Genomic DNA, 27,526 nt, shown 5'->3' on the forward strand with positions numbered 1-27,526 from the left:
GGCGTGGAAAGATCGCTTGGCGTCTAGATGTTCGCAGGAGCCTAATGATGCCCAGTCAGTAAAGATAGCATCGTAAGCCTTGACGCCCAGCGTGCCCAACATTGCGGACGTGAAGGTTACCCACGCATCACGGTGACATTTTGGTAATATACGGCCCTTTCCATCTAGCTTTCGCACCGTATTCAGCGCGTCTTTGTGCCGGTGGTTCGTTCCCATGATTCGGCCAGAGACGTCACCAAACGTGAAACGTGACAGGTGGGCCTCCACCACCGTCTGACAGTCTGACAAGCGAACTCGCAAGTTTCGGATCTCTAATGAGACGAAGATTTATCACACTCAGATGATGGGCATTAAGAACAGCGAGCGGAAACAAGATCGTTCGTTATCACTGCGGCATGTGTGGCTCGCTTGGTCAGCGTTGATGTCGTGCGGTAGGGTGCAGCGTCTGGCCCAAGACCGTCGACTACTATAATTCTCCGCAAGACGCGCTGTCTGATCGCCAGTCCGAATCCACCTGACTACTTTTCGTTTTCGAAACCGTGGTTTGTAAATTATCGACAGGCCAAAGCAGTCTTAGGTGAGCATGTATACGTTACATCAGATCTCCCCATTTCAAACCACAATCCTCCTCGCCCAGCCCATGTCATCTGGCAGCCGTCCTCTCCGCCCTTATCCTCAAGCATCGCGATTCCTCCCTCCTGTTCTGCCCTGGGATTTGTCAGAGCTCCGTCAGCCGCACAGGCGAGACGTGCAGGGGCTGTTAGGCCCATTACCGCGCCGCATTGCCATAGCCGTGCGTGCGCCCGAGCTTGTATTGATCGACGAAAGTCATGGACGCAACCTTTTTCTTAGCAGTACTGTGCCTCGAAGCATGGCTCCGACTGCCAGAAAAGTAAGCAGTGTCTGCGGCGTGGGTTTCCAGTAGGGAGGTCACAATCCTTCCCAGGTCCAGGGCCATGGTGAACGGCGAGGTGGACGGTCGACGGCTCAGTAGGATCGGTGAAGGGGGCGCGTATGCTGCTACGGACCTACGTTCCGGACGAATCTTGCGATCTGTCGATTAGGGCGCGGACGCCTGCTTGTGTTTCGAGTGCGGCGGTGTCGAGATCCCATCCTGCACTTCTCAATGCTGGGGTGTATTTGTTGAATAGCTCCTTGCTCTGCCGCAGGGTGTGCAGAAGCTCCACGAGCCGTTGTGCGTTCAGAGCCTCGTCCTCGGGTCCACGAAAGGACGAAGGAGCCTGACTCCGCATCCTTACGAGCATCAGTGCATGGACCCATGCTTTGAGATGATCAATCGCTGTGCAACCCTTCTTCAGAACAATCAAAACCTCTCGCGTTTGAATGTTGTTGTGCCATAAAATGTAACCTTCACGTTCAAAGATTTCGAGGAAGTCCGGCAGCTTGATGGGCAAGTCCTTGAAAGCTCCTGCTTTTGTACTGCCGGCGAGGCTCATACCACCAAATAGCGACTGCAGACTGATACCTATCCTGCAATGTCCAATGATTTCGTTTCCATATCGTAAGACGCCGTCTCTCTCAAAGACACGCTCTTGCTCCGACACCTCCTTTGGGCTTAAGACTCGCGGCTCCTTGGCGTCTAGGAGGTGACTGAAGACGATGTTCGCGCGCTGTCTGTTTAGGTTGGTCATGCTCACAGCTTTCACCGCAGCATAATTCATCGCCAAATGCACTGACAGCAGTGCAATGAGCGTAGCCCATGTCGCCATTGGTGTCGTCACCCAACTCACCACCAAACTGCCCGCAAGCATACCCAACAGACTGATGACAGTCTCTTGGCTGGAGTCCTTTGCGTTCAACTCGCCTAGATTCCCTCTCTTGGCAAAATGCGCACTCAGGCTCGCCTTCGCGGAGCCAGCACACACTCCGCAGAGCGCTCTGAGGCAGCTGGAGAAGCTGAGTACCACGACACGTGCGGGCTTTGGGAAAGCCGGAGATAGGCAGTCCAGGATCATAGCGGTGTCGTTGAATATGTCAGCTGCAAGACGGTACATTTTACATTCAGGTTCCAGAGATGTTCCCAGACGGTGTGCGAACATGATGGTAGCGAGTCGACCCATTGACTCTTGTAGAATAGAGAGCAGCAGGGCGCTGGTAGGTGAGGCTGTTGAGTCGCCTACGCCGACGCCTTCGAGTACGGCTCTTGAGGCCAAGAGGCCGGCTATCGATGATGAGAAGGCTTGCAGTGAGTCCTGGCATACCGTGAGCCTTTTCGTCACCATATTGAAGGCTTCATGGGTGCACATACATAGATCTGGTATCTTATGATATGTCAGTGCTGTTCGAATCGTGTTTGCTCACGTTGGATTGACCTACTGAATGTAGTCCTCCGTCACACTGTGTGGGTATCCCGCGGGTAGAAAGACATCAAGCAGCTGTTGAGCGTAGCTCTTCGTCTCTCTTGGAAGCTGAACATCATCAGTACATCTTGCTTCTACACTGCGTACGAGTGAAAGCGGGGAGGGCACGTACGACAACATCAACACGTGATTCGCCTGACGCTATGTACGTAGTCACCACATTGCCAGCCTCGTCATACTCCTCGATCTCGATTTGCTCGGATTTTGACATGATGTCGTGTCGTAGTTTGGTCGTGGTGGTCGGCTAGCGCAGCGTTGAGCGAGGCAACTGTGGGGTCGTGGGGACAATTCCAATCCTTGTGCACTTCACACCTTCCGTCAAACATTCCATCCCTGCACATTTCCTGCATATCACTTTCCAACCTGCATGTCAGCGCTTCCCTTGCGCGATCTTCCTGTCGATGAAACCGTTCCTCGGCGTCACACTGGCTTCGCTGATCATACGTCCCCAATGCACGCTCGGCGCTTACTGATCTTGGCGCAAGGCGCCCGTCTGCAGGCGTCTTCGGCTTCGGCCTGCTCTCCAAACACAAGAACACTCTGACTACAATAAGCGACAGCCTGGGGGTCGGCACTTGGAAGCTCGGCCTTGTACACAGACGATACCGATCTCGGCGAAGGGTCGATGCAAACTCAAAGTCATGCTGATAATGTCTGTGACGACTATCGAGTTGTGCCTTGGGAGGAATTAAGAGCCTCGAATGATCCAGCTTCGTTTATCGAATGTTTTGAATCGGAGCACAGCGAAGACGAGCAGGCTATGTCCTCTCAGAAAGCGAAAGCGATGATGACTCCAACGGTGACCAGGCTCAGGGTTCTAAGCAATAGGGCGATGATAATGCCTACATGATCTGGGAAGACGACGATGGCGCGTATCACACCTTTACCATACCGAGTTTCCTTGCTACTTCCTTGAATCTTAAGGACTTCCATACCGCGTTGCGTGGTTTCAAGCCCACAGATGCCGCCAATATATCACAGTTTACAGGAGTCGCCTGGAGGCATTCAGAGAATCAAATACTTTCTCCAATCTTCCTTTGACTCGCCACATCGATTTCGTCGCCAGTAAATAGCACGCTCTCCCATGGGCTTTGGAAGATATTGAGCGATTCTACTGGAACGAAATCCATTCTATCAGGAATCTGATGTTTGGTATCGGCGGGGTTCTAACATTGTACCATCGCCCGCAGAATGTGTACAACCAATGCGATGTCTCGGGTATTGGGTGATCGTCATGCCAGATCCCTGCGTTACATGGAGGAATTTCTTCGACGCTTCTGGCGTCTTGCCATGGTACGAAGTCAACACAAATGACAGCGCTGCACAGCGGTCTGGTGACAGACACGTTGGAGGGGCTTCGTCTAAACTACTTGATTTGGCCGCACGTGAGTGCTCGTGATTAATTATAAGGAAAAGAGCGTGGTGCTGCGCCCACAAAGGGTGGTAAGTGTCGGCACTTGTCAATCCAGCCGAGAAGTTGTGGCAGGTTGCCAAGTCCAAAAGCGAGGTGAAAGGGAGTGGGTCATCTGCCCTTACACAGGGCTTCCATACATCACATAGCCAAAGCCCTCCGACATGGATGTATCAAACACTACGGTCTCCCGTCCTTCCACCCCTTCTCCAACTCCTCCACGTTCCCGCAAACCTCCTCCTCGTAACATACACAAACACAACCAACATGATCAAGAACAACACACTCCCCGCGCTATACCCCTGGTTCTGCACCGCCTGCTTCTTTGCCTCCTCATAAATCTCCTTGACCCTATCCTTCACGCCATCGCCCTGCTCCAAATCTGGCATGGCCATGATACTGACAACCAAACTTGTCCAGCCTGTAAAATGCTGTGTGCGCTGTCCATGCCCACCGACAGGATCGTACTGCTCCCAAGCATATCCTGTCTGCAGCCACGAGCTAAAAACAGTGTGCACGATGTTCTTCCTTAACTCGATGTAAATGCCTTTGCACCTCGCCTGGTGCGGGCCAGGCATTTTGGCGAGCGAGAAGAGCTGTGTGAGGATCATGTAATTGAAGTTTATCCATATCGGGCTACGCCAGTAGTTATCGCCGACGCCATATTTTTTATCCTCTTGGGAGAGCGACTTGATGCCGTGGTCAGTCCAGAGCTGATTCTGGTCGCGCAGCAGGCGTAATATTGCGTCGAGGTGCGGGTGACTTGCATCAATGAAGCCAGTCATGAAGGGGAAGAGTGAGAGGTAGCCTTTGTGGCAGACGTAGGTGTGTTTGTCGTCACGAACGACGGTGTCGCAGTAGGCGTTTTGCTGCTCTTCCCAATGGAGAGCCTCGAGGTTGATTCTGATACCGCGGATGTGGTTTTGGTAGGTGAACGCATCGTGGGTGGTCTCGGTGAAGAAGGCGATCTTCTCAAGCGTGCGCGACATCAGACCTACCCAGCAGAGGGCATCGAGATGGAGCTCGGTAATGTCTGGTGGTTCCGCACGGGGGTAGTCGTCCATACCGCTGGGATAGTTCATCTCAGGTGTACGACCTCGCCATCTGTATCCTTCGTTAAGATTTGCTGACGGAACAGAGTGAGCTTCGATGTCTCCTGACTGAGACTTGCGCCACCATTCGTAGTGCTTCTTAAGAAGCGGATAGAGCTTTGCGACAAACTTCTTGCCTGCTTCAGGCTTCAGCAGTGTTGACTCGTGCCCGTAGTACTTCGCCTTGCCTTGCAGTATGTCGATGAACTTTGACACTACAAGGAACAGAGTCGGAGGATTCGCAATGTGCGGATACTGCGTCAAAGCATCGCTAAGAATGCCATTTTCAGCCTCAATGCCAACAGCCTGCTCCCTGGCTATCCAACCGTCATCATCCATAGATTTGAGCCAGCTCTGCACGACTTCCATGGCTAGGTCGACATCCCATTCGAGCACTGGAAGAAGGTGGAAGCCCTCGTCCCATAGGAAGCCGCGAGGGAAGACAGCTCGAGCCGGCGTGTGCGTGAACAGCTCGTATGGACCTCTGGTCTCGGGTATGGAGTGCTTCTTCGCATCTGCAGTCTTCTCCCAAAACTTGCCAGTCGTTTCGGCGTATATAGCTTTTTTCGACTCGTCGATCTTAATTCTGCCGTAGAAGTATCCAATCCCGCCCAGTAAGTCTGCAAGCATCTTCTGGCCGAAAAGGGCATGCTGGTCCGTATTGAACGGAGCTTTCAGTGCAAAAACCCGCGCGTAGTCCTTCCTGTATGCGACTACGTTGTCCTGGATACCGCCCGCCATCTCCGATGTGGTCATGGCACGAGTTGCCTCTCGACTCGAATAGAGCACATCGAAATGGAAACTGCCATGTATGATCATCTGCACAAACTGCATGTTGCCTGAACCGGGGGCGTTGCGAAGGACAACGTCCATCTTTCCGGCTTCGGTTCGATCGTTCGACTGAGCTTTCAGTGCGTCTAGGAAGGTGGCTTCTTGCACGCAAACATGTCAGCTTGTTCATGGCAGCTATGTGCTCTTGGATCTGACTGGACTCACACTTCGCCTGCCATAGCTTATCCTCGGTGACATTCAACGTGTGGACAATCGTGCCCTCATGCCTTCCGTCCTCGCCAACTGATGTTGGAATGTGTATACCGGCAGAGCCTACTCGTGGGTGCTTGATTGCAATGTTCACCGCCTCAACAGACTTATCGTCGCCAGCACCAAGTTGCTCAAAGGCTTCGAGCTGGCAGTCTGCACAACCCTCTTTGCCCTCCATACCCACAAAGAAGATCACGGAAGTCTTCAGGTCTGCAGGTGCGCCTTCGCGCGGCTTGCCCTTGATTCGCAGTGCCCAGTTGCCCGAACTCTGGCCCTCAGACTTCTTTACGAACTCGGTCGTAATGTCGATCTGGTTCCCCACATCTTGGACGATTTGCGTTCCTCCGCTTCTCGCATCGTAGGTAGTCCAGCCGTACATGGCCATGCCATCGTTTTGCTCGACCGTGTGCCGCAACTCTGGGATCGCAATCAGCGCCTGCTAGGATTGCCTTCAATCTCAATCACCCACTCTTGTCCTGCTCATCGAGCTTTCCCCACATCAAACCCGCAATGAGACTTTCGGGCAATCGAGGGCAGATGCCTAGGTATAGATTGGGTTTGTATGGTCCCCATAGTAGCGGTGCTTCGTTGGAGTACAGCGATGAGTCGACCGTCTTCGAGACTACAGGTGCTACAAGGGCGAGTGCTACCAAAGTCGCTGGGAGCTGCATGGTCCCTGAGGCAAGCTACGACGCGTATGGAACGCGCCGGCTAATCAAGTGGTGAATCCAAAGAAATAACTAGGGCGAGCGCTCAGCCATGATACCTGTCGTCTTCGCATGCAAGCGTAACACAACCAAAGAAGCTTGTTAGCAGCTTCGACCTGCGTGCATTTCTGGGCGTAAGGCGCGATGCACCCCTGATTACTTCCGCTCTCGTTTTGCCCACCGATTGGTCAGTCGCGCCTTACTGGTCACTTTATTCCAGCACCACTGCACTACAACCTGCGAAGCAACTCTGATACAGATAGCGCAAGCACAAGGCTGAGTCCATATCGCCAGCTATGTCTCACTATCTTGAGCTCGTTGACACATCAACACCACGATGTTCATCACGTGCAGAAACAGCCCCCGCAAAACGACGTCAGCGGTAACTCAGCCGTGATTGAGAAGGACAATCCCCCACGGTCGATAAAGATTGTGCCAAAGCAAAAGCACACTCTTCTTTCGATTACTAGCAGATCCTGATCGCCGCTGCGCCATCAATTGCTTAAGTTTTCCCTGCAAGCAACCGAGCTTTGAACGCGCTCAATATCCATACAATTCAACATGCAAGAACAAGTCGACCGCTTAGTCGAAAAGACATGGGGTATGAAGCTACCAATACCAGTTTCCGAAACCCGTACTAACACCATGACCTAGAGATGTTTCAAGGAGTCAGTGGCTCAAGGCGACTGTTGGTAGCTGTGTCTGGCATTCCCGGTTCAGGTATGCACCTTCCCCAAGGTCGCGTGTGCATTGTGGGCTGATTGTTTGGCAGGCAAGACCACACTTGCAGCCAAAGTCTCCAACGGCCTTAACAAAAAGCACGCGCAATACTCACCGGGAACATACAATGGCAACCCAGTCGCCGCATTTATACCCATGGATGGCTACCATCTGTCACGTGCGCAACTCGATGCCATGCCTGATCCTCAAAATGCACATGCTCGGAGAGGAGCAGCTTTCACGTTCGATGCCGACCACTTCCTCGCACTGGTGAAGAAGCTGCGGGAGCCAATACTGCCAGAAACACGAACGTTGTACGCACCGAGCTTCGACCACGCGAAGAAGGACCCCGTGGCGGACGATATTCCCATCGCACCTTCAGTGCGCATAGTTATCTTCGAAGGCAACTACTGCTCGTTGAACCATGGCCCTTGGAAAGAGGCTGCAGATCTCATGGATGAACTTTGGTTCGTCGATGTTGATTTCCAAGTTGCGCGGAAGCGTTTGATTCACAGGCATGTGAAAGCGGGCATTGCGCAGAATGAAGAAGAGGCAGCTAGAAGAGCCGACGAGAACGACCTGGTGAACGGGAAAGAGATTATGGATTCGAGGCTGGACGTCCATGAATTGGTCAAGAGCAAAGAGGATCCCGAATGGGCACCGGAGTATCAAGGCGTAGGCGGCAGCAAAGACTAAAGACTTTTGGACACCAGACGCATGTGGATACAGGCCACAGCTAAGCATGCATCTTGTTCTCGACGTTCCCTGATGTGCTTTATGACTCATCTCCCATCGAAGGGTGCGCATAGCCAAATGGAACAGATAAGACAGTGCCGCTCGCGCGGTCTAGGTTCACGAGCACGTGTCATGGAAACGACAGGATGCCAAACTAGCTTATTTGACCTTCCCTTGAAATTGGCGAACTCATATACGATTACGCACCCGGTCCACTCCGGCGCTTGTTCGAGCTCCACAGTAACAGCTATTCCAACATCGTTGTTCCTCCTTTCCACTTGCTTCCCAGATCTTACCTGCGGCACCGTTCAAGGACTCCCCTCTTGGCTCTGAACGACTTGCACGAGATGCGAAGAAGTGGTCGCACCTTTATTCAGCACGGGAAGGCGTGGCAAAAGAGCGTGTTTTGCCGCAGCTAGACCCTACCCGCGCGTAAACACCAAGCACACAAGGTAGCGTGCGGGATTCCGCACTCGATATACCAGCTAGTGAAAGGTCTTTGGTATCAGTCTGCTATCACAGTCCGAGGAGGACAGAACAGCGCAAGAGTTGTCCATTAGGATTTCTCAGGATCATGCGGCCCTTTGTAAATCCAACGAAGCAGGTATCAAATTGAGATGGAATGGGCGGCATTGCTGAGGTCTGAGGATGTGGCCTGCTGAATGGCGGTGTGAGTGAATTGGCCACTTCAGTGGGGTGGAGTGCAGCTTTACATCCGCCGAGCGCGAGGTGATAGGGTTCCAGCACTGGGTGCAGACCGCTCTGGCTCTTGACGAGCCGCTGCATCTGCGGTGAAGCCGTCGATCTCTTGCTTCGAACGAGACAATTCAGTCCAAACACCACAACCCACCAGTGTAAACCACTGCCTCCACTGAAAGACCGTTTTATCGCGCCATGGCATCCTTTTCGCCTGACCGGGCGACAACGAGCGCGGATGAAGTATGAGCAACGCCAGCAGCAACGCAAAACAACAGTCTCACGCGAGCTGAATCCGTGTAAAGTTGAAGCGCAGCCAGCGTCCACCCTGTCCTGCAGTCCAACATCCTTATTCCTGCTCCTCCACCCAAACAGCATCCACCAAATGGCCCTCACCCTGCCGGTAAACCCTACATTCTAGAGTTTGCCGTGGTACAAGTTCGATATCACAATCGCCAACGACACGCGTCCCTGGACCGAGTTCCTCGCACACGTCTACCCGTTTCTGCACGCATCGAACCTGCGCCTGATGCTGACGTGCGATGCCAGCCAGCCTGAGCATTTGGCGCCGTATTTTGACGGGCCGGAGGAGTGGCTTCGGCGGTTTGCACAGGTCGATGTGGCGCTGCTCACGACTGAAGCATGGAGCGCGGAGATGAAGAAGCGGGTTGAGAGGGTCGTCAGCAAGCTTGTTGGGACGCGATGGCGAGATGGGAGACCGGCGGGTTGGAGGGTGGAATAGGTAATTGAGGAGCCCACGCAGCCAGCCGCCGTGTGAGGTGCATGAACATATGTGTTCGTATTTGGAGCAGCAGCGACCAAGGAGGAGGGAAGTGTCGACATATTTGCTGCGGATTGGAAACCGAGTGAGATTGGCGTGAAAAGTGTTCAATTTCTGCGCCAGAGAGGAAACGCCCGCAATGCATGTACTAGGTATCCAACCCCGATTTGATAATACAACACGCTCTCCAAACGCCTGGATGATTTGTCTATTCCTTCCTGCGGCCTTGCTCACTGCCGCCTGCCTCGTCGTCGCTGTCCACACCCAGACTGAACGTGGAATCATTCTGCGGCCCCCGTGTCTTGTCCGAGTACCCGTTTGTCTTCTTGGGCACATCATGCAGGTCGTCGAGTTCTCGCTCGTCGAAGTCTGCGGCCTCGAGATCCGCTCTGCGCTCTTTGCGTCTGAAGTTGTCCAGGCCCATGCCAGTGAGGAGGGACTCTCGACCCTCGTCTCCGTCCGCTCCTTGGTAGCCGTTGTTGCGGCGGCGACTGCGCCATATGAAGGTACCCCATAGAATGGCAACAATGCTGACAATGACAAGGGCGACTTCGCCAGAGCGGTAGTATGCCTTCCACTCGGCCTCCTTCAGCTGTTGTGCCTTGTCCTCCTCGGCCTTGGTCGAGTTCGGGTGACCGCCCACGCTTGTCAATGGACCCTTCTCACCGTCAATCACGCTGTCGGCCGGGGTTCCGCCAATCTCGCCGATATCGACACCAAGGAATCGATCGAGCATATCGCGGGTCCGCCTGGGGTAATCGAAGGGCACCATGTGGCTAGAGTTGTAGAAGACAATGTAGGTGAGGTTGCGAGCCTCCTGATAGGTGCCAGCCGGCTCGCCTTCAAAGGCCCAGTCCTGCTTCGAAGACACGACGCCAGGAGAGATTTCGAAGCCTTTGCCACCGTTCCAGGTCATCTTGTCGATCATGTTCTCTGTGCCGACGTGGTTGCAGATCATGTCCTTGTCGCCGGAAAAGAGGGTGATGGGTACCTCAGCAAGGAGCTCTGGTAGGAACCTGATAGCAGGCTCGCTGTTCTGAGCACGGAAGTGGCCAGTAACCGCTCCGCTGCACTCTTGCCATCCTGTCTTCTTGTCTGGGTTGATGTGGAGAGCGCGGATAACATCTTGGCGGCGGAGATAGGGTGTGACCTGTTTCAGATCCGGAGGCCAGTTCATGCCGCAGGAAGAGTCGTCTCGCAGGCGGATGTCGTACATGTTGATGCACTGTTGCATTCTGTCGGCCTCCTTGTTCTTCGTCTCTTCCAGAATGGTGGTCATGATGGCCTCGCAGACGGGCGTGTCGACGCGGTCCTTGGCACCATCGTTCAGTGCCTTGACACATACAGACTGCTGCTGTTCAACCCGGCTCGCCGACTCTGACCCTGCTGTAATAAGGCCGTTCTGGTAGGCGAAAGGAAGGTACGCGAGGTACTGGTCGACGGGCGAGATCCAGCCGTTGCCAATGAGCAGACCCTTGAGCGGCCACAGTCGGTTGCCTTGCTGCTTGTTGCGTTTGAGGATGGCGCGCGCTATGTGGGGGATGTGCTGGCCAGCGTATGATTCACCTGCTATGTAGAACTGCTCATTGTCAGCTGTGACACGAACTCAGCTGAGCTGGATATACTCACGTCATCGTTCTCGTATTCTGGGAACAGCGCGAACCACTTCTCTAGGAAAATGACCATGTGCGCTGCCATCTGGTCCAGCTCGCTCACGTAGCTGTCTGTGTTGACATAGCTGAAGCCAGTACCCACAGGCTGATCCACAAAGAGCAAGTTGGCAAACTCATCCCACGAGCCGTTGTTATACTTCAAGTTCCCATCCTCTGTCACCCGGTATGGTCCGACTTCCATCATTGCGCCGTCCATCGAGGAGCAGCCGGGGCCTCCATTGAGCCATAGTACCGTCCGCTGCTTGTTGGCGATGTGGCGGTTCTGGTAGTGCCAGAAGAAGAGGTTGCCGTTGTGCGCCGGATCAACTTCGATGTGCCTATGTGACTGTTGTCAGCCCTGATGGATCGTGTGGCGATATCTCTCTGCCTACCCGGCGTGCATCTTCAGCAGCGGCTGGGGCGCGCCCGGAAGATCGCGGATAAAGTAATCCGCCTGCGTCTTTGCCTGTGCTGCACTGCCCGGCAGCATCGCGAGAGTTGCCAGCAACCCGCCAATGAGCGCTGTCCGCCATCGCGACTGCGAATCTGAAGAGAACATGGTCATGGGCGAGGGAGCCGAGGTCGGTCGTGTGCGGCTATCTCATGGGGGTCGTGAGTACCAAAAGAGAGAATTATAGGCGCAGGAAAGTATCAGGCAAAGCAGAGAAGATCTAGCCTGCCTTTAGCCAGATACTAGGCGCTCAGCTCGCAGGGTGTTGACGTCGGGGTTAGGGTGTTGCAGTATGGATGATCTGGCCGCTGCTGGCGAGCTTACGACGCCTCGAGCTGCGCAGGGGCGCGTGGAATACAAGGAGAACGCCGGGGTTTCTCAGGCGCCGAAGAGATCTGTCAACGGGGCGCTGAGCTGGAGAATGCAGCGATGCTGCTTACAAGACGACACGGCTTCCCATATCTCCAAAGTGCCTCTTATTCAAAGCTGTTCTAACTTCTCCGTGGCTTTGTCCGCGTTGCGCCAAGTAGAGCTCCAATCACGAACATCCTCCTTTGCTCGCGGCTCATCGACCTCCGCGTTTCGCATCTGCGATTCCTTCTGCAGATCTCGCGTGGCATGCGGCTCTGACACTGTTGACGTGTGAATTTCTTGTACATCTAGGCTCTCCAGGTCTCAGGCTTGCGGTAGAGGCGCCGTGAATACGAGCGAGCTTAATTCACGGGGCCTCCGCTCAACGGTCGCTTGCATCACGCTTCACAACGTCGACGGCTATGCCCTTGGCAACTGCTTCCAGCATGTCTCATGGGAGTGCACTCCCTTCTGTGGTTGAGTAACCTACGGGGCGTCACTAGATTCTTTTTGTGACTTGCGTTCGATTTTACTCTGCGAATATGAATCGACCATCACAGCGGCACATCTTCAGTCGGCCCGTCCCTTCTCCACCGATTTGGGCCTCAATACCACAACGTAATATATACGGCAGCTCTCTTTGTGCACGACGTCCGCGTGCATTTCTAGAAACGGCATTTTCTGGGACAATGTCGAAAACTGTGTGCCACAGTGGCGTAGATAGACTTTCGGCATACCTTCATCTTCGTTTCAAGGGCTCAGACTAAACGCCACAATTGAGAGAAAATTTTCAAAACAAATCGTCGAGACTCTTCTCCGAATCCTTCTTAATCAAGTCGACCATGCCCTGTTGGTTGTCAGTCTCGATGTAGCTGACTTTACTGCATGTCCGCGGTATTGGAAGGCTTACGGGTGGCATGATTGGCTCTCCGTCCTTGCCGACAACGTAACGGAACGGCATCTCTGTGCTCTCGTTCGCATTTGTCCTGATCTCTGGGTGATCGATGTATGGGATCTTCTCGACGGGGACTGCACAATATCAGTTACAGCTTCTGAGGAGCTGGAGGGATCATACCTCTGTCCTGAACGCAGATTCTCGTGACGCGCACAGCAGTGTCGGTCGTCATCTGCACAGGTCCGAGGCGGCGGCCTTCATAGCCCTTCTTACGCAGCTCAGAGGTCCTGTCTATGAAGAGCTTGTGGTCAGTCGTCTATCCGGCGTGTCTGAATCTGATGTTGTATACCTCTGGGTGGGTCATCGCCTGCATCCTCGTCAGTCGGAGTTCGAACATCACGGTCGGCGTTCTGGCCTACCCAAAATACCGCCAAAGAGGAATATGTCAAAGTTGTCGCCATCCTCAGGGCTGAGATCTTTGGCCGCAGCGGGATCGAGCAGACACACACGGTTTTTGCGGTCTGCGTAGATCTCTTCAATGCCTCGTGTCTCAACGTTCAAGCCCTTCGCTTGTTGAAGGTTCTCTGGCAACTTGAGCGAGGTTGGCACTGATGAGAGGAGGAATTGAGACCCAGTATCATGGCATTCTTGTGCAATGGCTGAGTACTCGAGCGAAGACCATTGCTCCAACTCTGGGTCGAGGTGCTCGACGACGAAGGTCTTCCCCGCGCCGGACATTTTGGTTGTGGAACTCTTATTCTTTCGTTTCGATCGTGAAAGTCAGCTGCTCCGAGTCTGAACCAGGACGATTGGTGGCAGAATTTTGGGATTTGCAAGACAGCCGTCAGTGGACCCTGAGATATTCGATTACGTCCCAGAACGGGTTTGAAAGTGGTCGTGGATGGTGCGAGCCTTGCAGTAGTGATTTGCTAGGCGGAGCATGTGGTCTGAAGACGGCCGACAAGGATTTGGCGAGCGCACTAAGAGAGCGGAGCTAGCTAGCAGACAGCCTATTACGTGTGAGGGCGGACGTAAAGGAAGCGTAAGTGGGGCTTTATATGCTGTAGCTTCCAGCATGCAGATATTCGTCTGCCCAAGTCAATTACCGTCAGTGGTGATTCCTCCAGGGTGTGGCAGGAACTGCACAGCAAGCGCCATCTTTTCGGATGGGCTGCAGCTCCGAGATGAAATCGTAGCAGGTCCTGACGATCCAGAACGCTAGTAGGCACGCGTGACGTTGTAGTTCCATGAGTGGTGTAGCATACGACAATCTAACGTAGTCGTCCACCCAGCGGTCGTCAAGCGTCGAATTCGCCCTGCCTCTCGCGGCAGCGGTACTCTGCATGCTCCCTTGTGCTTCCGAGTCAAACAAAGTCACCGAATGAGAAATTCTGGTGGTGTACTCTCGGCCCACTCAAGGTTTCTTACATATCTTGCTGCATACCCCTCTCTTAAAGACCTCCAGTGCTCCTTCCTTTCCCTGCAGAACGTCAACCTCGACCACTTTTGCAGCTGTTCGACCTCGCTCTTTCTTTCGCCAATCCCATTCAAGCCATATCTGCTTGACAGCTGCAATCCATTCTGTGTTGCCCGCACCACTCATCCTGCAGAGTGTTGTTCCCAGCACAGGCGCTACCTCGGACGATAAAAGCTTATCGCATCTCGAGAATTGAGGGGCATCACTGCTTCCTCCAGACCTTCGACACAAGGCGTAATTCCTGTCTTAGCCACCGGGTGCCATTATTTTGTGTTGTCAGGCAGCAGTAGCAAGACACGCCCGAGCTTCTCTGACATCCAATCATCCGCGGTGGAAAGCCTGCAGAGCCAGACGCATAACTGATCTGTTCCCTGTCACGACCCTGCTGCCCAAACGGCCAACTTGTGGACGTGCCGGACCCTTGACCCTTATTTCTGGCGACAGCACTCGCGAAGAAAGAGGATAAATAACGACGCCCACTTCTCTCCTCGAGCAATTACCCCTCTCGCCAACATCACCTGCACGTACAGCGACGCAACACCAACCGCAAAGATGAACCCCCACCAGCAGAACAAAGTAGACATTAGCGTACGTCATTCGCGGCCCCTGCGCAGTTCAGTCGCTCGCATTGCTGCCCCTCTGGCAACGCCGTAGGCTGTGCCAACTGAGAACTGACAGAAGATAGAAAATGTCGCCGGAGGAGGCCAAGCTCTTCCGTTTGTACGGAAAGCTGCCAAACAAGAAGGACCTGCTGCAGAACAAGCTCAAGGTATACTTCCAGGGCACCGAATGCACCACCAAGTACCTCACTAACAGTAACATCAGGAGCGCAAGTACTTCGACAGCGGCGATTACGCGCTCTCCAAGGCCGGCAAGGCTTCAGACGCCGGTGTCACCCAGGTCGGCCGCGAGCACCCCAACCCTGAGAAGATCCCGCACATGGCCCCGCCCACACCAGTCAATGGTCAGGTGCCAACAAGCGGAGATATGAAGGCCGGCAGCCCATCGAAGGAGGGTGGCACCTTCCTGCACCGCGAGACAAGCTTGAACCGCGAGACTTCAGCTTCCGATTTCGCCGAGAACGCCGAGCCCCAGAACCAGCAGGCTGCTCAGGTCTAAAGAGACTTCCATACCGTCATTTCGCACGCGCGCATCGGTCTCGTCTCGGCGTTTGCAAATATAGGATACAAAATGTCTTTCTGACCGTCCTCTCTTACGGCCGGTATCGATTACAACGGATTTTGGCGTCACCCGCGGCGTACGGGCGTGTTTCCTCCTGCTTCTGGGCAGCTGTTCGCTCTTGAACAATGCTGGTCAACAACCGACGTTGCCGTGATGCAGGCTCGCCGAGCACACGGGACCCTTCGTTTCATGTGCAATACGCTTGATATGGACACGGACTGGAGACTGATGGGGTATCAACGACTTACAATGAATTTCATCTTTGGATGGCAAGCATGCTTAGCTGCACATGTAGGATACCTGACAAAGGTACAGAAAATAGTCGAATCGACATCTTGCAAAGCCAAACCTACTGTGCGTTCGGATGAAGTTTATCCACAGCCTGTACATGACCAACGCTCCAAAGTGCGTACTCAGTGCGGTCCCTCAACAGGTTGTGCCTACACCGCTGTACCACTTAACCCAGAAGAAGAACATAGGCGCGACAATGACCACACTCACCGCAACGTCCGCAAACACATAGACCACTCCCACTAGCGCAGTCCAATCATTGCCAAAGTGCGACAACCCACAGAAGAGGAAGGTTCCTGCCCACCATATTGATAATGAAAACCTCGGCGCCAACATCGCGCATCCAGGATGTAGCTCGAACCCGTAACAACAGCACACGCAATCTCAGCCAAGTCCAGTATATGTACAAAAAAAGTAAAGCGACACTCCTCCCCTTCTCAGCGAAACATCAAATCAAGTACAGCCCCACCACAGAGCACATGCGGCAGAGCAACGACTACTAGTGCTGGCGAGAGCAATGGTGCGAGGACGGCAGCATATAGGACTGAGCTGTAGGTGACGATAGACATGCTCCAGAAATACGGTCTTACGTTCCACTTAGAGAAATTGTGGCAGCAATGTGTGACTGTTGTTTAAATCTGCTGAAGGTAGGGAAGCTAGTTGGGGGTACTCGGCTTTGACATGTAGCTTTCGGATATCAGCATGGTGCGAACAATTTCCTGAAAACATCTAACTTACTGTCTAACCGATGATGCTGACGCCGGTTGCGGGACTATCGAAGCGTCAATAGGGCGAGGGCATCGGTGAATAAGGGCGCTGAAGACTAGATGTACATCTGTACCTTCTCCGACAATCGTCCAAGGTCGCAGTAGACTGTACATTTATTTCGATATCGAAGATACCCCTATCTGAAGATACATTTTGCAACACTTACCACGTTGTCCTAAAATTCGTTCTGCTGAGGTAAAAGGTCAAGCATACGTAGGAAAGGACATGATCACCTAGTGACCGCACTGGCTTCGATTGCAGCGAACTGCGTACTCAGTCCAAGACACACATTAGTTGTAAGCATTGCAAGGTAGGCGTAATCAGTTAGTGTATTCCTCTACTGAAGAGCACAGAAAACAAGGCAGGCACAACCCCGCAAGTCCTGCGTGTAGTCAACGTGCTGCGTAGTAGCAGATCAGGTAGCATCAAGAAGCCATCGCTACCGCATTTGTGGACTTGATGCCGTCTCTCGTCAGGCAACAGGGTCTCAATGCTTTCCAGACGATGAAAGCCTGGGCGTAGTGGGGTGGCCAATTTTCGAACACGTGAATACGCCGCGGTAGCGCGTTCCTGCCGCCTTGGACGCGTCGGTCGGCGTCACCTTTAGCCACCCTTCAACATCAACGCGTCGCCGCTCAATAATGCACATTCCCTCGTGAGTGCACAACGATGCCTGCGTAAGTCCCAGAGAATGTAGACATGTCGCACACACATATTATTCTGTCAATCACAACTCCTAATGATGACGCAGGCCAGGCGATCAATACAGTGGCGGCGACGTCAAGAACCCGTTCCAGGAGCGCGTCGTGCCCAACTTCACCGCGCAAGAAATCGCGACACTACAGAGCCGGCTGAACAAGCAACTCGGCCCGGAGTTCATCTCACAAAGACCTGGCCAAGGTGGCGGCCGAGTCGCATATCTCGAGGGGAACAAGGCCATAGCACTTGCAAACGAGGTGTTTGGATTCAATGGCTGGTCGAGCTCCCTGGGGCAGGTGCAGATTGACTACGTATGTTTGGCCGGCTTGGGACGAAGGAAGGCGATTAACATGGGCAGGTCGACGAGCATCAGAATGGCAAGGTCAGCCTTGGTCTATCGATTGTTGTGAGAATCACATTGAAGGACGGCACCTACCATGAGGTCAGTCGATCGTTTCCTCATACCGCATTTGTGTCTAACCGGGTACCAGGATATCGGTTATGGGTCAATAGAGAACGGCAAAGGCAAAGCGGCATCGTTTGAGAAGGCGAAGAAAGAGGCCGCAACAGATGGCTTGAAGCGTTCGTTACGCACATTCGGCAACGTACTCGGGAATTGTCTGTACGACAAGGAATACCTCAAGAAGGTCCAGTCTATGAAGGTCAAGCCGATCAGGTTCGAAGAAGGCAACCTCCACCGACACCGGGACTTCGCACCGCCGCCGCAAGAACAGCAGGACACTGTCAAGCCAGAGACACACAAGACGCCTAGCAGGCCCAATCAGATTCTGAGGACACGAACCGAGCACCTCACACACTCGACTACTACGGAGTCAGCCGACTTTGATGATGAGTTTGACGGCAACCTCTTTGATGGTGTAGAAGTCTCTGAAGATCATGGCGAGACCACACTCGATTCGGCGTCTTCAGATACAGTAGGACCACGAGCAATCGAGGCACCGAGGTCAGGAAATGGCACAAACGGCACGAATTCGGACCGCAATACGCCTGGTCCTAACAACGGTAATCTACAGCCCCAGAGACAGTCGGCGCCGGTGGGGCGTGGACACGGATTCTCACAGCAGTCTCAGCCAAATCAAGGACCCGCCCGAGCGCAACCTAATGGACCAAATCAACGTGGCCCACAAACACCTCAGCAGCCTCGTCCAGACCAGGCACGACGCATGCCACCACCAACAGGTGAAATCCACAAGGCACCTGCGCCTCAGCAACAGAACGGACAACAGCGCCAACAGCAACCGCTCAGACCGACACCACCGCAAGCTCAGCAAGCTAATCAGCCGCGGCCTGCGCCCCAAGGGCCCGGAAATGCAGCGCCGCATAGCAATGGTCCCAACCCTAACGTTCCAGCACAAGTAGGGTTTGCCTCGGCTCGTGCAGCCGAACAGGTACAAAGCGCCAACTCTAGCATGGCCCTCAACTCTGTTGCTTTCAACCCGCACGCCGAGTCTCCCGTTCCGAAAGACAAGCGCACACCCGGCCTCGACCACACCCGGAGCGTGCCTGTGAAACGTAAAGACGACGGCAACGCAGCTGCAGCTCAAGCACAAGGCGCAGGCCGCGCAGCAAACGGCGGCGCAGCAGGGTTCAACCGCGCGAGCAACTTTGTCAAGCCGCAGCAGGATGCAAACCGACGGATCGGTATGCCGGCCGGAGGCCCGAGCTACGCCATGAGTCCTAGTGCGAATCGCGGCGCGTACAAGCCTCTCTCGATCAACCATCCGGCGGCCAACGCGCTGAAGCGGGAACGAGGCGCTCTGCAGGATGTGACGAACGCGGGACCGAACGGTGCCGCTGCAGAGGGCGGCGATGCGAAGAGGCAAAGGGTGGTGGAGGTGCCAGGGGTGGAGAACGCGGGCGTCACTTCGACCTAGGCTATGAGGAGCTGCGAGTCAATTTCTTTTCAGAGGCAATGGGTATGCTCACAGCATAGTGTCAGGCGTTGTTGGTCTACATTGGGATGGTGTCTGGGCGTTGAACTGACAGGGGATAGCATAAGGTCGACTTATCAGCGAGCATGTCTAGGGGAGGCCGACTTGATAGCGAGCATTTCTAGGGGGTGCAGAGTACTTGGCAGCTCACATCAAGGCCTGCAATACGATGACGACGACGAGGCAGTTTTGGATGCAGTGATTATCTTGTTCATCTCGTTCTATCATGGGGCGTCTGTTGCCGCGGCTCGTTACGTAAGGTCGTTGTAAGGGTGGCAGATGCAGGTGAGGGTATCTGGGTGCGAGTGGGCGAGCAGTCGTGTGCCCTCGCGCTCTTCTCCGAGGAGCTCGAACATGGTGTCTCGACGGAGCGATGCCCGCTCATTCAGTAGCATCTGGTGCGGTCGGCGTGTGCTCCTCAACCGGCGGCCTCCCTGTAGAAGCTGATCGAGTTATTCCCGCCGCCCAGCGCAAACATCTCGCTCCTGGTTGGGGCCTTGGGCAGCCACCTCGCCGTCCACAGCGGCTTGTCTCCGTGCGCGTGCGTCGCAACACAGGTCCGCGTCTCGACGCGCCAGACCTTCGCCTTCGCATCGTGGCTCCCAGACAGCAGGTACTCGCCCGTGTCGCTCCAGTCCAGCGTCAACACCCAGCCGCCGTGCCCCGTGAAGTTGGCCACCTGTTCGCCGGACTTGACGTCGTACAGCGCAATGACGCGCGCATCGCCAGCGGCGGCGAGCAGCTTGCTCGCGGGCGAAAACGCCACGCTGCGCACAGGATGCACAAGGCCGGCGAGCGAGTGCACCAGACGGCCCGTGTCGTTGCTGAAGACGTAGATGCTCCCGTTCTCATGGCCCGAGGCCGTGAAGCTCCCGTTGTCGCTCAGCGCGACGCACAGCCCGAAGCTGCCCTTGGTCTCGTAGGTGCGTATGCGCGGGAAGCTCTGCGCGCGGTCCAGGCTCCACACGTTGATCTGGCCGGTGATGCTGCTCGAGGCGAGGTACTGCCCGTCGGCGCTGAGGGCAATGGCCCAGATGGAGCCGGGCGTGTTCTGGTCGGTGATGGCGCCGTCGAGCGCCCATTGGCCGTCGGGGCCCTGCGACCAGATGTTGACGCGGCCCTCGAAGCCGGCCGAGGCGGCGCGCCGGGCGGTCGCTTCTTTGGCCGTCACGAGGTGGTGGATGCCCAGCGGGTGGGCATTGTCGAGGGTCTGCACGAGCGGGAAGTCGGGCTGGGTGGTATCGTAGACGTTGATGGCGGACCCGCCAGACGCGGAGAGGAGCTGGGTGGGCGTGGGCGCGACGGCGAAGATGTCGGCTGCCCGGGGGTGGGCATGGTCGACGGTGTGGAGGGTGAGGTACTGCTTGGACTGCGGCTGTAAGTTTCCCGTGGGCTGCCCATGCAATCTGGGGCGGGTTGGGGGCTCACCATGGCGTGTGGCTGGAAGCACTGCAGCTTCTGGGGGCGCGCGGGCAGCTATCAGGCCATGTGTGGGCGCTGTGGGCGCTGTGGGAGAGACGATGAAATGCAGCACAGATGGCAATAATCTGTCGCGCCCAGTGATGTCAGGACAGACGCGCCGTCACGGCGTCACCCCACCGCAGCTTCACCGCCAATCACACGCCAGCTCCACCAGCAGCATCCCACATTCTGGCCGCCGCGCGCATGTGCGCGAGAAGCCCAGCAGTGCTCGCGAGCAGCTTGATACAGTCACACCGCGCCGTCCTCGGTCTACGCAGCACCCGCGCATTCTCACTCACGGCCCCCTCCCCTCGCGCACACTCGGCCCGCTCTGCCATGGCGCCCACCCCCTCCACCCGCGCAATCGTCATATCCGGGCCCTCGGGCGCCGGCAAGTCGACCATCCTCAAGCGTCTCTTCGACGAGTACCCTGACCGCTTCGGCTTCAGCGTGTCGCACACGACGCGCAGCCCGCGCGGCGCCGAGCAGGACGGCGTCGAGTACCACTTTGTGACCCAGGAGCAGTTCGGCGACCTGGTCGAGCGCAAGGGCTTCGTCGAGCACGCCACGTTTGGGAGCAACCGCTACGGCACCAGCATCGCCGCGATCGAGGCGATTGAGAAGGAGGGGCGCACGTGCATCCTGGACATTGAGATGGAGGTACTTGCGCCCCCCGCTGCGGCACCAGTGCGTTCCTTGCGTGCTGCGAGACTGACGAGTTGCAGGGCGTCAAGCAGGTCGCAGACCACCCCACCTTCCCGCGCCCGCGGTTCCTGTTCCTCTCGCCGCCCAGCATGGACGTGCTCGAGAAGCGGCTGAGGGGCCGCGCCACCGACAAGGAGGCCGACATCCTCAAGAGGCTCAACCAGGCCAAGGTCGAGATGGACTTTGCGAAGAGCCCGGACGCGCCCCACGACAAGATCGTCGTCAATGACGACCTGGAGAAGGCCTACCAGGAGGCCAAGGCCTTTATTGTTGGCGACGACGCGTAGACAGAGCCACGGTGATGCCACAGAACAATAGAAGCAAGTGCAGATGCAATCCAAGCCACAAAACAACAGCAGCAAGTGCAGATGCAATCAAAGCCACAAAACAACAGCAGCAAGTGCAGATGCAACCAAAGCCACAATACAACAGCAGCAAGTGCAGATGCAATCAAAGCCACAAAACAACAGCAGCAAGTGCAGATGCAATCAAAGCCACAAGACAACAGCAGCAAGTGCAGATGCAACCAAAGCCACAAAACAACAGCAGCAAGTGAAGATGCAATCGTATCACAGGGTGTATCAGGACACAGTAGTGCATTCATCTTATTCGTACAAAGTATTATAACTAGCTACGCCAAAGGGTGTATCAGAATATAGTTGAAATACTCAGCATCGGCGTCCTACCACTTTGGGATTCAGACAACCTCAGTGCTTGACTCTATTTCGTGTATCTCATCATGTGACCCTGGCTGGTTGGAATCCGGCTTGTTCGACCAAGCGTGCAGTTAGCACCTACTCGAGCGGATCCGAAAAAGTGGTGAGTGAACGTTCCTCGCGTCAAGAATAAGCCCCATTGAGTTACTCCTGCGACACCCCCGTGTTACCGAGGGGCGCAAGGGCAATCGCATAACCATAAACTGGACGACAAGACCCTCGCACCCAGCGCCTCGACACCTCCCTCCTCCTCCTGGCCCGATGCAATCCATCGGCGGCGGCCAAGGTAGCCAGCGGACTCATATCATCGCCCGGGTGCCGGCTCCTCCACCCGCAGCATCAAGAAAGCGCGGACCGAGAGTGCAAGCGTTGGGAGAGCGAGGGTGCTGTGGCGGTGCGAGGCCGCGCTTCTATGGCGGTTCGTTGCTGAAAGTGCGCTCGAAGAGCGTTGTCCGGGGACTTTCTCCCAAAGCGAGCGAGATGGCGGGGCCACTCTGTGCGTGTGCTTCGTTGCGATTCTTCGAGCGAGGAACGTTGGGGACCAAGTGGGAGAGCGGCACGAGGAAAATATTTACCTGGCGGAGCTCGGCGCGAGTTTGCCCGGGCCGGGCTAGGCAGCTTTAGGCGCGAGGACATGAGTGCCTGTGCGCGTGCCTGGTGAAGCTCAGACATTGTCTTTCTTTGCGCCGGGCGAAGGCACTTATAACTGCTGCAACAGCTTCGCGCCGCCGCCGCATACCAACCGCCTCGTCGCCCACTCGCCACTGAGTCGCGACTTTCCGAACAATCTCGACGCGCCGAAGTTTCTCTTCCTCGACGACCTGGGCTCGCGACAGCTCCACTGCGCCAACCACGACCCACGAACCACGAACCACCACAGCATAGCACAGCACAGTCGCCTCGTATAAAAGACATGGCGCTTTTCGGATCCGCTGCAGCAGCGCCTGCGAGCACCACCACTGGCGACACAAGCAAGGACGTCGAGGTGCAGCAGAGCCAGCTGCCGTCAGACAGCATCCAGGACCTCTCGTTCTCGCCGGGAGCCGACTATCTCGCCGCAGCAAGCTGGGACAAGAAGGTCTATATCTACGAAATCGGCCCACAAGGCCCCAATGGAAAGTTTCTGTTCGAATGCCAGGGTCACGTCCTCGGCCTTGGCTGGTCAAAAGTAAGCTGCCGCAGCACAAACACAGACTCAACAGCTGACGTTTGCACAGGACGGCACTCGTCTCGCCGCAGGTGACTCGACCGGACACCTGAACATTGTTGATCTCCGCACTGCCCCTCAGACAGGCGGCCAGATCCAGGCCCAGCAAGCCAAGGCTCACGAGGAGGCCATCAAGTGTGTGCGCTGGTTCCAGACTGGCGGCCAGGACTACGTCGCGACCGGCTCCTGGGACAAGACGGTCAAGTTCTGGGATCTGAAGAATGCACAGCCCGTCGGCACGCTCCAGTGCCAGGACCGCGTGTACAGCATGGATGTCAAGGACCAGCTGCTTGTGGTCGCGACTGCCGAGCGACACATCAACATGATCAACCTCAACGAGCCCACAAAGATCTACAAGACCATCGTCAGCCCGCTGAAGTGGCAGACGCGCGTTGTCAGCTGCTTCTCCGACGCCTCCGGCTTCGCTGTCGGCAGCATCGAGGGACGCTGTGCCATTCAATACGTCGAGGACAAGGACACCAGGTACCTTCCCTCTGTTGCCGTTTCGCACAATCTCACTAATACGAGCGCAGCCTCAACTTCTCTTTCAAGTGCCACCGCCAACAAGACCCCAGCCAGCGCGACGTCGCCAAGGTCTATTCGGTCAACGCCATTTCCTTCCACCCCCAGCACGGCACATTCAGCACGGCGGGCTCGGATGGAACCTTCCACTTCTGGGACAAAGATGCCAAGCACCGCCTGAAGGGCTACCCCGAGGTCGGCGGCAGCATCACAGCGACTGCCTTTTCGCGCAACGGTGACATCTTCGCGTACGCTGTCAGCTACGACTGGAGCAAGGGCTACAGCGGGAACAACCCTCAGTATCCCATCAAGCTGAAGCTGCACCCGGTATCAGGAGACGAGTGCAAACCCAGGCCGGGGACGAAGAAGAGGTAAACCTCAGAGATGATCTCGGGTTTCACCCTCACTCTGTGTGTGACCAGGTCCTGATCACAGTTCTGTAAAGCGACGAGCCAATGATCGCCGTATCGGACGAAGCGGAACAGTCAGCGAACGCCATGCCACCCATGCCACCCCGAGGTACGACGTGGAGCAGGGCACAGGCATTGCAGCAAAATGGAACGGGTTAGGGAGAGACGATGGGATGTTGTGATTGCATTGCATTAGCGTTCTATGGCAGATCGGCGTATAGGGGTTGCCCACGGGCGACAAGACAGGAAGAAAATATCAAAGTCGTACGCATTGCTCTCCTCGACTCCGCCGCTGAAATCGGGATACAGTCGAATCGGCTTTTCCCTACTCGGCTCGCGCACATCCGAGCGAGCGTTCATCCTCTCATCTACTCGAAATTGACTTGATTGTTGACAAGGCTGCACCTACGACCCCGGATATCAGGGACCTGCTGATGCAGCACGGCTTCACTTTCCATGTCGTGCTGATGCCGGTCAGAGCCTGAGGCTCGTCGAGGATAACCCGTTTGTGGTAATTGAAGATTTTGTAAACCTCGGGCTTCATCATGGTAGATCTCTCACGCTGTTTGGAATGGGATACGTGTGAATGTTGACTACGTGATCAATTCTGACAATGCTGTTCGCTAATGAATGATATCTCGATATGAACACATCCCCATCTATGCAAATCGTAAAGTCGTCATCGCTTAAACGCTCTCGTTGCGTTCGATATCCTTGGCCTTCTCCTCGTAGATGCCGCCCTCGCGGACCTGCTCCATGTCCTTCAGGCGGTCGAGCATGATCGGGTGAGCGCGGCGGATGGGCTTGATCTCGAAGAGCTCGTCCATGCGCTCGAGCGGGATGCCCTTTGTCTCGGGGATGAGGAAGAAGACAAAAGGAATGGACAGGATCATGAGCGAGGCGAAGAAAAAGTACACGCCGTAGCTCATGGTCAGGAACATCTGCGGCGTGAAGCGCGAGATGATGAAGTTCCAGAACCAGTTGTTGGCCGCTGCCGACGCCTGGCCTAGCGACCGCGTCTGCTGCGAGAACATCTCCGAGTTGATCACCCACGGCGTCCCGTTCCACGACGGCGTGTAGAAGAACGTCCACAGGTAGAAGAAGAAGATGGCTGCGATCCCGCCAGGGGGAAGCTTGTCGCCGTTGGCAGAGGTTCCGTGCAGCTTGATGTACGCGCCGATGATCCACATGCAGACAGAGCCACCGGCGGCACCGATCATGAGAAGCTTGGTGCGGCCGAGGTGGTCGATCAGGTAGAGGAGCCAGACAACCGTGACGACCGTCTTGACGACGCCAAAGAGTCCGGTGGTAAAGAAGCCAGTGTTGGTGCCAGTGATGCCGATGGACTTGAAGACGGTGGGAGAGTAGTAGTTCTGCAGACATGTCAGCTCGTGTCGCTTGAGACGAAAGTGTTTGCACCACTTACAATGGCATTGATGCCGGATCCGTTCTGCCACAGGAAAAGCATGCCGCCGAGGAAGAGACGGTACTGGACCTTGCGCTGCTTGACGGCCTTGAAGGGAGCCCAGAAGCCGGGACCGACAACCATGCGGTCGTGCTCGATTTCAGCGTCGATAGCGGCGATCTCCTCAACCATGTAAGGGTGGGTGGGATCCAGGTTGCGAATCCAGCATAGATCCCGCACAGCCCTCTCGCGATCACCGCGCGCGAACTGCCAGCGAGGTGACTCCCTCAGCCAGACAGCGCCAGCAAGAAGCAGACCGGCGGGAATGAGCTGAACAGCAAAGGGAATCATCCACTGGCGGGTAGAAGGACCCATGGTCTCGACGAGTCCATAGTTGATCCAGAAACCAACCAGACCACCAATCTGCCATCCTAGCTCGTAGATACCGACGAGTCGTCCACGGACCGCAGGAGGTGACAGTTCCGAGATGTAGATCGGAACCATGTTACTAGCGGCACCAACGCCCAGACCGGCTAAAACACGGCCACCGATGATCAAGCCAAGTCCACGGTCACCGTTCGCGCCCAACATCATTCCCGCACCGAGGATGAAAATCATGGTCCAGATGAGCAGAGTGATTCTGCGTCCAAGGTAGTAGGATGTGACATAGGCACCGAAAGCGCCGAAGAAGGCGCCAGCCTGGTAGACGGAGACGATATTGGCCTTCTTCAGGGCAAGCTCAGAAGCCGAGATTTGCGAAGGTGCCGACAGTTTGAATTCCGAGACAAACGATGGGAGCGCAAGGGTCGTTCCAATGAAAGCAGAGTCATAACCGATCTAGAGGTTCGGCGTTAGATGCAGCTTTCGAAAATTGTCGCTGGCGGTGATCATCTTACCATGCAGGATGCGAAAGATGCAACTGATGCTGCGGCGTAGACGCGCCAGTTGTAAACCTCCCTAGGCGTAGGCCTATCTTCGACAAGAGTGAGGAGACCCATGTTGAGAGATGCAGTGTTCCTGTCCGGTCGTCGATGCGGAGGAGGGATCCTGGAGGTCTGACACTCCTCTGAAGAAGGGAAGAGGAGGATGCTTCAAAGGAAGCTGTTGATGCTGAAGAATCTTCAACTCCGAGCCCGGACTCTAATAGTCGTGCAGGGCTAAAGGCTACCCCGGACTCTCGCCCTCGTGGGGGAGCTAGTCAATTGCTACGATGTGCGGCGGCGTGCAGGCGAGACCCCAGACCATGCCCAGACTCTCCAGTCTCCAGGTCTTATCCGCGCACGACCCTGCGGAGGCGCCACGATGATGGGTTGGAGACGCACCCCGCAATGAAGGGGATCGCCAGTGCTGTTGCTGGATCAGTTCGGTGGTCATCCTGGATAAAGGTTTGTCGAGCTCCTGTCAACCAGGTGCTGTGAGCCTCTGGCTTGGTGCGGAGACAGATTACGATTAAAGCGTGGTCATTGGCGGCGGCTGAACCTCGGCCAGCTATGCGAGTCAATAGCTTTGCAGTGGATAAAGGCTTCCGATCTCGGAAGATGTCTCTGCCCACTTCACTTGGCGAGTCCAATTACAAAACCACGTGAAGCATCGAGTGCGAGAAAGCTGCGTGAGCACCTTGGTATATACCTATGTGGGAAGATCCTTTACCCGCACGTCCCGGTTCTGCTCCAAACTTCTCCACGATACTCCACAACACGTGTGTATCCGTTGGAAAATGGTTCCGTTAGAACGTAGGAAAGAGCCTTAATGACCCAGGTTCCAGTCAGAGCTTGCTCCGTCTCCCTGCCACTCTCTTGTCGTGAACCCATCGCTGAAG

The 27,526-nt window shown here is 55.5% G+C and overlaps 11 protein-coding genes across 11 annotated transcripts; 5 read left to right on the plus strand and 6 right to left on the minus strand.

The window, feature by feature from the left end:
* Positions 1 to 976: 976 nt before the first annotated feature.
* M421DRAFT_151793 (DUF647-domain-containing protein) lies at positions 977 to 2,870 on the minus strand. Its single transcript, XM_033587584.1, has 4 exons — positions 2,494 to 2,870; positions 2,338 to 2,429; positions 2,270 to 2,282; positions 977 to 2,213 (listed from the first exon to the last, which is right to left on the minus strand). The coding sequence occupies exons 1-4, from the start codon at positions 2,590 to 2,592 to the stop codon at positions 1,029 to 1,031; spliced, it is 1,389 nt and encodes a 462-aa protein (XP_033448903.1). The 5' UTR covers positions 2,593 to 2,870; the 3' UTR covers positions 977 to 1,028.
* Positions 2,871 to 3,723: 853 nt separating this feature from the next.
* On the minus strand, positions 3,724 to 6,762 carry M421DRAFT_420541 (glycoside hydrolase family 63 protein). Its single transcript, XM_033592521.1, has 3 exons — positions 6,394 to 6,762; positions 5,880 to 6,341; positions 3,724 to 5,812 (listed from the first exon to the last, which is right to left on the minus strand). The coding sequence occupies exons 1-3, from the start codon at positions 6,593 to 6,595 to the stop codon at positions 3,966 to 3,968; spliced, it is 2,511 nt and encodes an 836-aa protein (XP_033448904.1). The 5' UTR covers positions 6,596 to 6,762; the 3' UTR covers positions 3,724 to 3,965.
* Positions 6,763 to 7,192: 430 nt separating this feature from the next.
* Positions 7,193 to 8,047, plus strand: M421DRAFT_92366 (P-loop containing nucleoside triphosphate hydrolase protein; the record flags this gene model as incomplete). The annotated part of the gene is made up of 3 exons (XM_033598029.1): positions 7,193 to 7,232; positions 7,286 to 7,351; positions 7,404 to 8,047. The coding sequence occupies 3 exons, from the start codon at positions 7,193 to 7,195 to the stop codon at positions 8,045 to 8,047; spliced, it is 750 nt and encodes a 249-aa protein (XP_033448905.1).
* Positions 8,048 to 9,771: 1,724 nt separating this feature from the next.
* On the minus strand, positions 9,772 to 11,780 carry M421DRAFT_92367 (alpha/beta-hydrolase; the record flags this gene model as incomplete). The annotated part of the gene is made up of 3 exons (XM_033598030.1): positions 9,772 to 11,142; positions 11,193 to 11,553; positions 11,608 to 11,780. The coding sequence occupies 3 exons, from the start codon at positions 11,778 to 11,780 to the stop codon at positions 9,772 to 9,774; spliced, it is 1,905 nt and encodes a 634-aa protein (XP_033448906.1).
* A 596-nt stretch (positions 11,781 to 12,376) lies between these two features.
* Positions 12,377 to 13,995, minus strand: M421DRAFT_420543 (DUF431-domain-containing protein). The gene is made up of 5 exons (XM_033592522.1): positions 13,332 to 13,995; positions 13,262 to 13,279; positions 13,093 to 13,203; positions 12,928 to 13,046; positions 12,377 to 12,864 (listed from the first exon to the last, which is right to left on the minus strand). The coding sequence occupies exons 1-5, from the start codon at positions 13,648 to 13,650 to the stop codon at positions 12,808 to 12,810; spliced, it is 624 nt and encodes a 207-aa protein (XP_033448907.1). The 5' UTR covers positions 13,651 to 13,995; the 3' UTR covers positions 12,377 to 12,807.
* Positions 13,996 to 14,941: 946 nt separating this feature from the next.
* On the plus strand, positions 14,942 to 15,508 carry M421DRAFT_5119 (endosulphine family protein; the record flags this gene model as incomplete). Its single annotated transcript, XM_033594906.1, has 3 exons — positions 14,942 to 14,977; positions 15,075 to 15,158; positions 15,215 to 15,508. The coding sequence occupies 3 exons, from the start codon at positions 14,942 to 14,944 to the stop codon at positions 15,506 to 15,508; spliced, it is 414 nt and encodes a 137-aa protein (XP_033448908.1).
* A 1,874-nt stretch (positions 15,509 to 17,382) lies between these two features.
* M421DRAFT_62791 (uncharacterized protein) lies at positions 17,383 to 19,224 on the plus strand (the record flags this gene model as incomplete). The annotated part of the gene is made up of 3 exons (XM_033596001.1): positions 17,383 to 17,640; positions 17,688 to 17,771; positions 17,821 to 19,224. Coding segments are annotated over 3 exons (1,746 nt in total), but the record flags the coding sequence as incomplete, so codon positions are not given.
* Positions 19,225 to 19,439: 215 nt separating this feature from the next.
* M421DRAFT_151995 (WD repeat-containing protein 61) lies at positions 19,440 to 20,876 on the minus strand. Its single transcript, XM_033587586.1, has 2 exons — positions 20,710 to 20,876; positions 19,440 to 20,656 (listed from the first exon to the last, which is right to left on the minus strand). The coding sequence occupies exons 1-2, from the start codon at positions 20,710 to 20,712 to the stop codon at positions 19,700 to 19,702; spliced, it is 960 nt and encodes a 319-aa protein (XP_033448910.1). The 5' UTR covers positions 20,713 to 20,876; the 3' UTR covers positions 19,440 to 19,699.
* A 13-nt stretch (positions 20,877 to 20,889) lies between these two features.
* Positions 20,890 to 22,153, plus strand: M421DRAFT_420546 (guanylate kinase). Its single transcript, XM_033592523.1, has 3 exons — positions 20,890 to 21,402; positions 21,468 to 21,967; positions 22,006 to 22,153. Exons 1-2 carry the CDS (start codon positions 20,947 to 20,949, stop codon positions 21,732 to 21,734), a joined length of 723 nt encoding a protein of 240 aa, XP_033448911.1. The 5' UTR covers positions 20,890 to 20,946; the 3' UTR covers positions 21,735 to 21,967; positions 22,006 to 22,153.
* A 923-nt stretch (positions 22,154 to 23,076) lies between these two features.
* On the plus strand, positions 23,077 to 24,267 carry M421DRAFT_5123 (Poly(A)+ RNA export protein; the record flags this gene model as incomplete). The annotated part of the gene is made up of 3 exons (XM_033594911.1): positions 23,077 to 23,331; positions 23,381 to 23,853; positions 23,904 to 24,267. 3 exons carry the CDS (start codon positions 23,077 to 23,079, stop codon positions 24,265 to 24,267), a joined length of 1,092 nt encoding a protein of 363 aa, XP_033448912.1.
* A 721-nt stretch (positions 24,268 to 24,988) lies between these two features.
* Positions 24,989 to 26,705, minus strand: M421DRAFT_62843 (general substrate transporter; the record flags this gene model as incomplete). Its single annotated transcript, XM_033596006.1, has 3 exons — positions 24,989 to 25,675; positions 25,729 to 26,544; positions 26,604 to 26,705. 3 exons carry the CDS (start codon positions 26,703 to 26,705, stop codon positions 24,989 to 24,991), a joined length of 1,605 nt encoding a protein of 534 aa, XP_033448913.1.
* Positions 26,706 to 27,526: the final 821 nt, after the last annotated feature.

This window comes from Didymella exigua (assembly GCF_010094145.1).
Source record: "Didymella exigua CBS 183.55 unplaced genomic scaffold M421scaffold_13, whole genome shotgun sequence".
NCBI classification, from domain to species: Eukaryota; Fungi; Ascomycota; class Dothideomycetes; order Pleosporales; family Didymellaceae; genus Didymella; species Didymella exigua.